The sequence below is a fragment of the Scyliorhinus canicula genome, chromosome 16 (genome assembly GCF_902713615.1).
Source record: "Scyliorhinus canicula chromosome 16, sScyCan1.1, whole genome shotgun sequence".
Taxonomy (NCBI): Eukaryota; Metazoa; Chordata; class Chondrichthyes; order Carcharhiniformes; family Scyliorhinidae; genus Scyliorhinus; species Scyliorhinus canicula.
Window position 1 is genome coordinate 143466890 of NC_052161.1, and position 13281 is coordinate 143480170.

Sequence of the window (13281 nt, forward strand, 5' to 3'; positions counted from 1 at the left end):
ATATCCATGTCTCTGGGAAGGCTGGTACTGACCATCCAATGATGATATCGCAATCAACACATCAGCCCAAATGAATATAAACCAAAGTCAAATCTTAAATGGACTTCTTAAATTTTTTGTTCAGTTCCGAATTGTTGCCCAATGGATGATTCACGTTTGCGTCCACTGTTTAAACTGAACAAAGTGAAGCCATTATTCAATGTTTTTGTTTCTTTTGTCTGATCTGTACATGTACTGGTACACATTGCTGATCTGTACATGTACTGGTACACATTGCTGATCTGTACATGTACTGGTACACATTGCTGATCTGTACTTGTACTGGTATACATTGTTGATCTGTACATGTACTGATACACATTGCTGATCTGTACATGTACTGGTACACATTGCTGATCTGTACTTGTACTGGTACACATTGCTGATCTGTACATGTACTGGTACACATTGCTGATCTGTACATGTACTGGTACACATTGCTGATCTGTACATGTACTGGTACACATTGCTGATCTGTACATGTACTGGTACACATTGCTGATCTGTACATGTACTGGTACACATTGCTGATCTGTACATGTACTGGTACACATTGTTGATCTGTACATGTACTGGTACACATTGCTGATCTGTACATGTACTGGTACACATTGTTAATCTGTACATGTACTGGTACACATTGCTGATCTGTACATGTACTGGTACACATTGCTGATCTGTACATGTACTGGTACACATTGTTGATCTGTACATGTACTGGTACACATTGCTGATCTGTACATGTACTGGTACACATTGCTGATCTGTACATGTACTGGTACACATTGCTGATCTGTACATGTACTGGTACACATTGCTGATCTGTACATGTACTGGTACACATTGCTGATCTGTACATGTACTGGTACACATTGTTGATCTGTACATGTACTGGTACACATTGCTGATCTGTACATGTACTGGTACACATTGTTGATCTGTACATGTACTGGTACACATTGCTGATCTGTACATGTACTGGTACACATTGCTGATCTGTACATGTACTGGTACACATTGCTGATCTGTACATGTACTGGTACACATTGCTGATTGGTACATGTACTGGTACACATTGTTGATCTGTACATGTACTGGTACACATTGCTAATCTCTACTTGTCTGAAATTTAAATTTGGTTTAAATAATCAATTACCCAAGCATTAGGCTGGGGGTGAAGAGGAGCGACTGCAACAGGAGAAGTGAAAAAAATAGCAATTATGTCCGACAATGATAGCAGAATTATAAATGTAACCAATCATCATAACTTTTCATTCTCAAATATTCTCTTTTGTCGTCGCCCATTTGTTAATTTATTCATGCAATGTGGGAATCACTGGAAAGGCGAGAATTTATCACCCATCTCAAATTGTTCTTGAGTCGTTCCACTAGCAATTGGTGTTTTGCTCGTTCTCCAGTTCAAAAATGTAAAGCACATTAACAGTTTTCACTGTTCATCCCCCCTCCCCTCCTGTAGATGCTAACTCATCCTGGAGTACATTGCCATAAGCTATCTCAATCACTTTCCAATTCTTCACATGCGACCCCAGATCTTGTGTGATGTGAAAATAACTGCTGATTCACGATAACCCATTTTACACAATCATGCACATTTCAGACCTCTCCCAGTGTCTGACAGAGGGAGATGCAAGGGCTGAAGATCCAGCATTTCTTCATGTTTTTACGTTTCTCTTCAAGCAATGACACATTTATATTCTCAGGCGTCATTGTCCAGTTCTATTACAAGGGAAAAGCAAATTACTGCGAATGCTGGAATCTGAAACAAAAACAGAAAATACTGGACAATCTCCACAGGTCTGACAGCCTCTGTGGAGAGAGAAGGGAGCGAAAGTTTGGTGTCTGGATGACTCTTTGTCACAGCTGGAGAGACTGGAAATGGGGTCAGATTTATACTGTCGTGGGGGGGCGGGGTGGAGCAGTGGGACTGGATAGGGGGTCAGCGATAGGTGGAGATTGATCCCATTTCTGACTCCAGTTCCAATTCTCTCCAGCTTTCAGATTCGAAACGTTAGCTCCCTTTTCTTTATTACGAGGTACTTGTTATGAAACAATGGGGCAGTTGATATGTCAGCACACACACTTGGGCAATGCGCCATTAAAACTCAACTTTTTTACTTTTTGCACTGCATCACAACATTAGGTAGAGCGTGGGTCAGACGCGGAATTGCTGCCTCACAATCCAAGAGCCGTCTGCTCTCACTCATTTGGAGTAAGAACAACTTCAATCTTAATGTAAAGGTGGCCTGTTTTCACATACTGCACCTCCTAATAACAAGCAGAGCTGCATATTTTATACATTGGTTTGTGATCCACATCATTCTTTTTGACTAATTAAACGTACTGCAAACATATTTACCAAATGTCAATAGCACCACTTTAACTATCACCCTCTTTAAAAAAAAAAAAATCCTCTTTTTCCAATTCCCACAACAAATCCCTCATGTCTCCTTGAAACGGCCAATTTGGTAATAATTAGTGCTTGTTTAAAGAGCTGTTTTGTGTCGTGGTTTGAACGCCGTACGAACTGGATTGAGACCAAACCCATTTCATGCACCTTTAACCCTGATATTTAGAACTAGGACTTGGTCAGTAATTTTATAGTTTGTACAATAGATCCCAGCTTACTGTTCTGTGCTTCAGTAAGGCACAAGCTGATGATACCGTGTTGGATTGCGACTTATGCAGTTTCAGCTTTGGACACGAGCCATTCTGAACCATATGCATTGCGCTAAACTTACAACAACATTTTTAAATGTTATGGTAATGCAAAGCTAAGACCTGATTGTTTAGTTCTTATTATTAGAAATAGAACGATGGTCCCATACCAGTTATTGTTGAAAATAAATGAAGCAAAATAAAGTAACGTATCCACATCCTAATCTGACCACCATCTGGCCTGACCATGGTGACTGTTTTTATGCAAATCTATTTTTACACAACTGCTTGAGGTCACCGTGTGGAGTATTCCTTTCAATCAATATGGAATACTTTCGCAATAAATAAAATTATTATCATGATAAATAAAATTGCTGCTCTGAAGATTTGAGAGAAATGTTCTGGGAAGATTTATGCCTAAATGTTTATTAAACTGCCTGAACTACCACAATTAGCCAATGTGACATTAATAGTTAATACAAAAAAATGTATTTTGCTGTAGGTTTCAAATTATGGATCGACCGAGTGAGAGCTCGGTTGTGAATTGTGGGTTCTATGTGTAATGTTACAGGAAGTCATTGCTCTGAATGATTGGCATTACCTGATGATTTAAGGAGATGTCCTTGTTGAGTCTCCCTAAATGTGTGTGCATCAGCCTTTGTATATGTGTGTGCTAAAGTTTTTCAGGTTGATAGTCAGCATGTTTGCATCTGATCTCCTTGGTGGGCTAAGAGGATGCATGCAGTTCTGGTTAATCACTTGTGTGTACTTGTCTGATCTCCCTTTTGGCCTGGGCTCTACCTTGTGTTTCAACAGAGGCTGCATCTGTTTGATCTCCTTCACGGTCTAGTGAAAACATGTCTGTTTGATCACCCTTATGATCAGGAGCATGCCTACACCTAATCACCTAATACTTTATCAAACTTGCATATGTGTTTACCTCCCTGGGATTTGATGCATGTGGCTCAGTTTTACTGGTGTTTATGATGAGTTTATACATGTCCAGTCTTCCTGTTGTACAGTCGATATACATGTCCAGTCTTCTGTCCAGCCTTCCTGTTGTACAGCCGATATACAAGTCCAGTCTTCTGTCCAGCCTTCCTGTTGTATAGCCGATATACATGTCCAGTCTTCTGTCCAGTCTTCCTGTTGTACAGCAGATATATATGTGCCTAACCCCAGGCTCTTCCTTATGGTTCTATAGAAGCTGCATCTCTTTGATCTCCTTCACGGTCTAGAGAAAACATGTCTGTGGGTTAATAAGGTCACCTCAGTCTAGGAGAACATATGTATTATATTTGAATAAACTCATTCTGCTGGTCAAGTGCTGTCCTCCAGAATTGAAATTTAGATAGCTTATCAATTCGGACAATTTGAATACAAAGCTCCAAGTCAAAACCAAACGTTTAAGGAACTGGAAAGTATCTTTGGACACCAAAGATCAATTTATCGATTTGTCAAAGCATCTCTTGTGTTGGGATAAATCTTTCAGATCTTTAGCAGCTGTTTTTAAAGATGAGAGATTTCTTTTTGTGCTCAGTGAATAGCTCAAACTCTCATCAACCTCCCGTTATGCAGGAGACCGTGCTAACAAGTGATAAGCTTCTTATATCAATCGTGCTTGTTTTGTCTATTCCATGGAGAGTTACTTTGAGTCTGGAATGCACCAGTAGCACCAAGTGGAAGCTACATTAGAAAAATCTGCCTGACCCTGAAACTAATTTGTTTTTACATTGAGGACCTAGAACACTTTCTGTGAATGTTATAAAAATTGCCACATTTTAGTATTTGATTTGACAGAATGTAACTTGGGTAAATCAGCTGCACCCGATGTCAAAAGATTGTCCTCCTAAATGATTCCAATCAAATTACAGTCCGCAATGTTTATAGAGAATATCTTCACCTGCTATATGTCATCACAGGTCTAATGCAGCAGCTTTAATAAATTATAAATCATTTCAATTCATCAGTGGCTGCTGGCCCATTTTAGTCCGTGAAAAGTTCCAGTTGTGGCTTTGCCCGTTAATAGTTTAAAATTACATCAACCATAGTTTCAATAGGATGAAAATAACAGCTATTTTTCAAAAGAATATAATTTCTAGAATATCTCCTTTAAAGGACATGTTTTACGAAAGGCAGCTCAAGGGAGGACAGTTTGAAACCTCACGCTGAAAATTTTTTTGCTACCTCCAATGTCTTCATGAACAAAGGCCGGAGAGAATAGGACAAAAGGTGAGAAAGATGGAGATAGGACAGAACTTGAGAAAGATGGAGATAGGACAGAACGTGAGAAAGATGGAGATAGGACAGAACGTGAGAAAGATGGAGATAGGACAGAACTTGAGAAAGATGGAGATAGGACAGAATGTGAGAAAGGTGGAGATAGGACAGAACGTGAGAAAGATGGAGATAGGAGAGAACTTGAGAAAGATGGAGATAAGACAGAATGTGAGAAAGATGGAGATAGGACAGAACATGAGAAAGATGGAGATAGGACAGAACGTGAGAAAGGTGGAGAGGCAGTATTCAGGGAAACCAAATATACATTTTAAATTGAAGAAGGAATTGAAGCCTGCCTCAATAAAACTCTTCTGTTACATTCATTTCACCTTAGCAAGATACAAGTGAGTGAGTGATTAAACCCTGTGGTTTCTGCCTGAAATAAATAATGCGTTTAAACCAGTATAACTACCAACTTTGAAGTTAGCAATGGATCAGAGGCTTCAAACAGGAAATTCAGGCTACAAACATACAATGAGATCAGCCTGATTAACCTTGCTCCAGGAAGATCTCTCTGTTCCACACACCTGAGATAGAACTGAATGTCTGGTGAAATAGGGATGCTGTTCAATTTTGATCTTTGTTAAATGAAGTACAGGCAGATTGTGACAAGTCCGACTACCCGAAAAACAGCCATGTCCATTTAATTTGCCGGTTATGAATTTTAATTATTTACGAGTAAACTAACTTGTTGACTTGTTATCGGCGCACATGCCTGTCTTTTCCTACACTCAGAGGTGACCAAGCAACTATTGAACCCAAAACCTGTCTCAGCCCCAACTGCTCATCCCAAAAACTGACCAGATCTAAAATCCAGCATGGACTCAGTCCCAAGGTTGTCCGTTTTGAAACTCTGTACCTGTACATTTACCTTTAACCATCAACATCTGGATTTTGAGCAAGTCAGTGAGAGTTTGAATTACATCTGCTTATAGAGCCCCATAAAACTTGGGTCAATTAAAAAGTCATTTTGCAACTTTGATTAAATGTTAACTTCTCTTTTGGCTGCAATTGAAGCTGATTGATGGGATGGAATAGGATGGGGACCAATGGAATATCTGTTTTTGGTAGCTGATACAATCCAATCCATGAGCGCATTTTGTCAACATAAGGTTGATGCAATATTTCAGCAGGAAAGGAATCTTATGCATCACGATGGCACAGTGATTAGCACTGCTGTCTCATAGTGCCAGCAAACCGGATTCAATTCAGGCCTTGGGTCACTGTCTGTGTGGAGTCTGCACGTTCTCCTCGTGCCTGCAATGGGTTTCCTCCGGGTGCTCCGGTTTCCTCCCATAGTCCAAAGATGCGCAGGTTAGGTGGGTTGGCTTGCGAAATTGCACCTTAGTGCACAAAGGTTAGGTTGGGTTACGTGGATAGGCCGAGGGAATGGGCCTAGGCAGGGTGCTCTTTCAGAGGGTATGGGCAGACTCAATGGGCCAAATGGGCTCCTTCTGCACTGTTGGGATTCTCTGAATGCTGTCCCTTATATTAAAGCTCCCGAACCTAAACACAAGGACTAACAATAAAGACTTGAGTGGGAACATTCTACATAGAGGTAACCTGGATCACCAAAGACAAGGTCTGATGTGTCACATTCTCCAACTAATTTCTTCACATTGGACAAATCATTCACCGTTGTTTCAAATGAAATAAAATGGAAATTAAATGAATTTCTCATTCTCCAACTACAACTGCTGCTGCCCATATTAATTTAATTCGGAGCATTCCATAAAACGTGACGTATGACTGATTAAACCTTTCTTATTCAGCGGGTGATTAGAAGTCGAAGCCAGTCGATGGATGCCATGGGTCTCAGCAATAAGAAACAGAACACTGTCTCTACCAGTCATAGTGGCAGTTTCACCCACAGCACAGGAGAAACCATCAAAACCCCTGGCATTGTAAGTATCAGCCCCCTTTAGACTTGCACACAATGAAATCTAAAGGAGTATAAGTACAGAAATCAACAACATAACATCAAAAATCAGTTTTGGAATGTTTAATCCTTTAAACTCATCATTACCAAGTCAAAGATAAAATTGAGCAAAAAATACATTCCAATCTCATTGTAACAGAATTCTGAAGAATCAAGAAACGTGTCTTACAATGAGGTACATGTTTCAGTGAATGTTACGCAGCCGAGTGGTAAGTCACATGGCAAAAAGTTACAAAACAAGATCCAATCGTCTTCTGAGGTAGTAACTGAGCTCACGGATGATTTTGTACGAATACATTGAAAATAAAGAGTTTGTTTGTCTCCATTACAACAGCTTAAGGATCTGTGTATGAATCTGTTATTTTACAATATCAACAACAAGTGTTACAAGTCATTCTTAGAAAATGAATACTATCGATTAAGCTGTTTGAGCCTTTTACACATTGTCTATAAATTATTTAGGACCTAACGTAGAAAAGCAATTTTACTTATTGAGATCGATGCAAGATTATTCTGAACAACACACCTTCTTCGCTAAAAAAATCTTTTGAAAAGCTAAACTTTCTGTTATCTTGCAGAAACTATGAGCACTAATTTTCTTTAATTTTTACCTGGGATGTGGGCATCGCTGTCATTGCCCATCCCTAATTGCCCTTGAACTGAATGGTTTGCTTGGCCATTTCAGAGGGCAGTTTAAAGTCCTACGAGTCAGGCCACGTGAAATTGGCAGATTTCCTTTGCTAAAGGACATTAGTGAATCAGATGGGTTCTTGCGGCAATCGATGGTAACCATTATTGAGACTGGTTTTCAATTCTAGATTTTATGAATTGCACTTAAATCCCACTGGTGGCTGTGGTGGGATTTGAACTCGTGTCCATTGAGAATCATAGAATTTACAGTCCAGAAGGAGGCCATTCGACCCATCGAGTCTGCACCAGCCCTTGGAAAGAGCACCCTACCACCAAACCCACACCACCACTCCAGACCCATAACCCAGTAACCCCACCCAACCTTTTTGGACACTAAGGGCAATTTATCATGGCCAATCCACCCAATCTGCACATCTTTGGACTGTGAGAGGAAACCGGAGTACCCTGGAGGAAACCCACGCAGACACGGGGAGAACGTGCAGACTCCGCACAGACAGTGACCCAAGCCGGGAATTGAACCTGGGACTCTGGAGCTGTGATAATCACCATGCTACTGTGCTGCCCATGCTAAGCATCAACCTGGGTCTCTGGATTACTTGTCCAGTGACATTATCACTGTGCCATGCTCCATCAGTGCTTCAAATGCAACAGTTTTTACTTTGGTGGCTGTGCTGAACTCACATTTACAAGGTGAGGGCTTCAAATCCAAAGTCAGCCTGTTTGCTGTGCTTGCTGAGGAGTGATTCCAGTTTGGACTGTAGATGTTCCAGCTGATGAGGACAGGAAATGTTGGCCAGCCATACATTCCCCACTGGAAGTGCATCTTTAGCTGGCTGCTTTTGGCCTGTCATTAAAAGTGAAGATGTGGAAGGAACCTGCCCCACAGGTTGAACACCAGTCTTAGAATCTTGCAGATTCTTTGAGAGGTTTGAGGAACTCCCTTGAGCCGACTCCACCATTTCATAAGATCAAGGCTAATCTTTTACTTCACCTCCACTCTCCTGCCTCTCCTATCCCATAATGCAAAATTCTATTGATTTCAATTTTGAATAAACTCATGGAGTAAGCATCCATCGGCCTTGAGAGGAGTAAATTCCAAAGATTCACTAGATCTGAGTGAACAGGTGAGAAGGGGGTGGGGATTGGCTCCCCTCGATTCAACCACCAGAGGATTGGTTAATTAATAGAAAGTGGGGATTAATGGGTGATTCTCTGGTTGGCAATCTAGTTCACAACAAAATGGAAGTTTCTTTTTCACGAGGATGTCTTTTCCAAACCAGAATGCATTTCACTATTTATACAGTCAGCAACAAGGAGCAAAACAAACAAGGTTTTCTTGTTTCAGGGAAAAAGCACATTTATTAACCATTAAACCCCCCAAAAATAATAAAACACAACGACAAGTATTCGGCCTCAGTGAAATCATTTTGAGACACATGCACGCACACATGCATGCACACACACACACATTCACACACGTAGCAAAAATAAGGGCAAATTAGAGTCCTTGCGTTTGACAAGGTGCCACACAAAAGGTTGCTGCACAAGATAATGATGCATGGCGTTAAGGGTAAAGTAGTAGCATGGACAGAGGATTGGTTAATTAATAGAAAGCAAAGAGTGGGGATTAATGGGTGATTCTCTGGTTGGCAATCAGTAGCTAGTGGTGTCCCTCAGGGATCCGTGTTGGGCCCACAATTGTTCACAATTTACATAGATGATTTGGAGTTGGGCACCAAGGGCAACGTGTCCAAGTTTGCAGATGACACTAAGATGAGTGGTAAAGCGAAAAGTGCAGAGGATACTGGAAGTCTGCAGAGGGATTTGGATAGGTTAAGTGAATGGGCTAGGGTCTGGCAGATGGAATACAATGTTGACAAATATGAGTTTATCCATTTTGGTAGGAATAACAGCAAAAGGGATTATTATTTAAATGATAAAATATTAAAACATGCTGCTGTGCAGAGGGACCTGGTGTCCTCATGCATGAGTCGCAAAAAGTTGGTTTATATGTGGAACAGGTGATTAAGAAGGCAAATGGAATTTTGTCCTTCATTGCTAGAGGGATGGAGTTTAAGACTAGGGAGGTTATGCTGCAATTGTATAAGGTGTTAGTGAGGCCGCACCTGGAGTATTGTGTTCAGTTTTGGTCTCCTTACCTGAGAAAGGACGTACTGGCACTGGAGGGTGGGCAGAGGAGATTCACTAGGTTAATCCCAGAGCTGAAAGGGTTGGATTACGAGGAGAGGTTGAGTAGACTGGGACTGTACTCGTTGGAATTTAGAAGGATGCGGGGGGATCTTATAGAAACATATAAAATTATGAAGGGAATAGATAGGATAGATGCGGGTAGGTTGTTTCCACTGGCGGGTGAAAGCAGAACTAGGGGGCATAGCCTCAAAATAAGGGGAAGCAGATTTAGGACTGAGTTTAGGAGGAACCTCTTCACCCAAAGGGTTGTGAATCTATGGAATTCCTTGCCCAGTGAAGCAGTTGAGGCTCCTTCATTGAATGTTTTTAAGATAAAGATAGATAGGTTTTTGAAGAATAAAGGGATTAAGGGTTATGGTGTTCAGGCCGGAAAGTGGAGCTGAGTCCACAAAAGATCAGCCATGATGTCGTTGAATGGTGGAGCAGGCTCGAGGGGCCAGATGGCCTACTCCTGCTCCTAGTTCTTATGTAACACAAAAAAAATGGTTAAACATCCTTTAATTGTCCTTGCAGCCTAGATTTTAAACACTGCAGCTGGTTTACAGTAGCTGGTTACTTGGATGTGGTCAGTTGTCGAAGATGTTGCAATTAATATGAGACCTCGGCACTGGGGGGGTTTCTGGTAAATTTAAGAGTCTCGAACTGACAACACACTTATTCCAAAAAAGAGAGGGAGAGAGTGAAACTTCAGCTTGTTTCCTCGGCAAAGATTTACACCTGTGGCCTTACATTTTGAAGCTTTGTTCTGTCTCAATTCAAACTGAAAAATATTCAGTCAGTTAAGCTGAAAAATCATATTTTCAAAATATGAAGAGGCACAATCTTGTAACAACTCTTAAATATTGCTGAAAAAAAAGCTATTTATTGTTGAAACTTTTCGGCCTGCACTCATCGGGTTCATCACGAGTTTACCAAATGTAAAAGGAGCAATTTATACTCTGTTAGAAGAGAGTGTGGTTTGGTTAGCAAGTGGACTCTGATGGGTAAAGATGTTGTCATGGAGCGTGCACCAGTTGATGGTGACGGACAGTTAGCTGCCAAGCATAGTTTGAAATTTAAACCCGGCAGCTTGACTTTTGAAGATGGTACACACTGCTGCCACTGTGCATCGGTGATGGAGGGAGTGAAAGTTTAAGTTAGTGGATAAGGTGCCAATCAAGCGGCCTCCTTTGTCCTAGATGGTGTTGAGTGCTGTTGGAGTTGCACGCATCCAGGCAAGTGGAGATTACTCCATCACAGTCTTTACATGTACCTTGTAGGTGGTGGACAGGCTTTAGGGGGTCAAGAGATGAGTTATTCACTCTCTGGTAAGTCTCCAGTCTCTGGTAAGATGCTGAGAAATATATAGGAGCAGAGGGATTTGGGAGAGTATGACCCACATCCCTGAAGGTAGCAGGATAAGTAGGATCAGATGGTTAAGAAAGCAAACAGAATATGTCCCTTTATTAGTTAAGGCACAGAATATAAACACAGGGAGATGGGTGGGATTTTTCATTTCCACGACATAATTCCCACCCAAAGTGAACTGACCATTTGCTGCTCCGTCAAGTTTTCTGTCCATGACAGTTCCTGCAGTGGGCAGCACAGGACAGTTTCGGGCATTATGCTGGGACTGTATAAAGCCCCATTTGGGTCACAGCGAGAGTACTAGTGTACTTCTGATCACCACATTACAGGAAAGAGGTGATTGCACAAGAAACAAGATTTATATGCCAAAAATTGAGAATTGTAACTATGAGGGGGGATTCAATAGGCTGGGATTGCTTTCTTAGGAACAGAGAAGGCTGAAGAGAGATTTAATTGAGGCTTAAAAAAATGAACAGGTGCCTACCTGAGAATGGGTAGGAAGATCGGATAGGCAGACAGATCAGTTAACCTAATTGGTGCAAGAATTGGAGGGTGTCAAGGTGACCTTTTCATTCTCTGGTTGTGAGGGTTTGAAACTCATTGCCTGAAAGGATGCTTGAGACAGAGATCCTCATCACGTTAAAAAATCCTAAATAAATAGTTTAAGTGCTGCAGCATACAGGGTTACAGGCCAAGAAATAGGGAATGGGCTAGGTAGCAGTTTTTCATCTGACACAGACATGATGGGCTGAATGGTCTCCTTATGTGTTCTAATTTTCTATGCCCTGCAGTTGCAGTTTGAGGTCAATTATGACAGTTTAGAAATCTTTATAGATTCTATTTGAGTCAAATGAAACATACAAAATATGCTGAAGGAGTTGGTCATTTTCCCTGTAAACCGTCAGGTTTATATATAAATAGTATGAAATGGTTTAAAATCCTTATTCTTTATCTTCAGTTGGAATATCATGTTTATGCAAGTCCCTGCTGCTTTCATTGGACTGTTTAATCTTAGCCACTTACAATTTATCTGCTAATTCCAGTGGAACAGACCACAAAATATCTCGCAAAGTGACTGGTATTGTGCAAAAAAGCACAAAAGGTGTAGATTCAGGAACCTGAACTTTCAAATGCTGTTTATATTGGGGATTTGTTGGCCGTGGTGATAATTGTGGAGATATAAATGATTCTAGACTGTCAGTAACTCGTTGTTGATGGTTACGAAGAGATTGGCTCTGAAATGTCTGCAGTTTGAATGTTGAATGAAAACAACATCATGTTTGATTGTGATAAGCTCCAGTCTCCATCTGAAATAAGAAGGGAAATAATCAACTATTTTTTATTCCTTTCCAGCAGTCCCGGTGGGAATGTGTGGGTGCTGAATGATAATGGGTCAAATTTCCTGCCAACCTTTCACTGCGGCCAATTTTTAACACTCCCCACCTGGCACTGACGGAATTGCCTCAAAGTAGACCCACTTCCAAAATGCTCCATTAATCCCAACAATGCAGTGCCTACTACTGGCCACCTGAAGCATTGGCCTGTTACAGGTCCATGGCCCAATTAGTTCACAAATCAGAGCCTCAGGACCCTGACTGCCCATTAGTTGTGGAAAGGTTTTTTTAATGTGATGTCCGTAGTTGCCATTATGTACAGTTTATGTTCAGCTGCAAGGGCATTCTTGTCATTTTTATCTACTTACATAGTTGGTTTGCTGACAATTTACAATTTATGCATCTGCTTTTGTTTTTCTTTGCCATAGCAACCAAACTGTTCACAATTTGTCAAACCAAACAAATATTGTAAAATTAAATTTCGAAAAATAGTTTTGATTGTGCTTCAGTTACTGAGGCAAGAGTTCAGCCCTTGGCAGGAATGGAGAGATCCATGCAGCACCAGCCTCGTTGGCATTGGCTGCTGCCCTGTCACGTCTCACTGGGTGATGCCACCAACTGCTAATTCCAAAATATTCCACCAATGAGAGGGTTAAATAGACAAATGAAATATTCTGGGAGAAATGGAGATCACAAACAAAAACAGGATCTCAGTGCACACTGGGTTAAGATAAATCTTTCACCTCTGGGCCCTGGGTTCTGATTGAACAAAGACTAGTGATGTGTGAGTGTGCTCCGCTGCAG

General features: G+C 41.0%; 1 protein-coding gene across 22 annotated transcripts in view; it reads left to right on the forward strand.

The window, feature by feature from the left end:
* The window catches only part of LOC119979250 (RAP1 GTPase activating protein), a 705159-nt gene that overhangs the window by 634552 nt on the left and 57326 nt on the right, over positions 1-13281 (forward strand). For 20 of the 22 annotated variants that reach the window (XM_038821204.1, XM_038821202.1, XM_038821208.1 and 17 more), the window contains one exon: positions 6768-6899. The exons of the other annotated variants lie outside the window; for them this stretch is intronic. In XM_038821204.1, coding sequence (XP_038677132.1) covers positions 6768-6899 — 132 coding nt within the window. The remainder of the gene's footprint in view (positions 1-6767; positions 6900-13281) is intronic. 22 annotated transcript variants of the gene reach the window in all.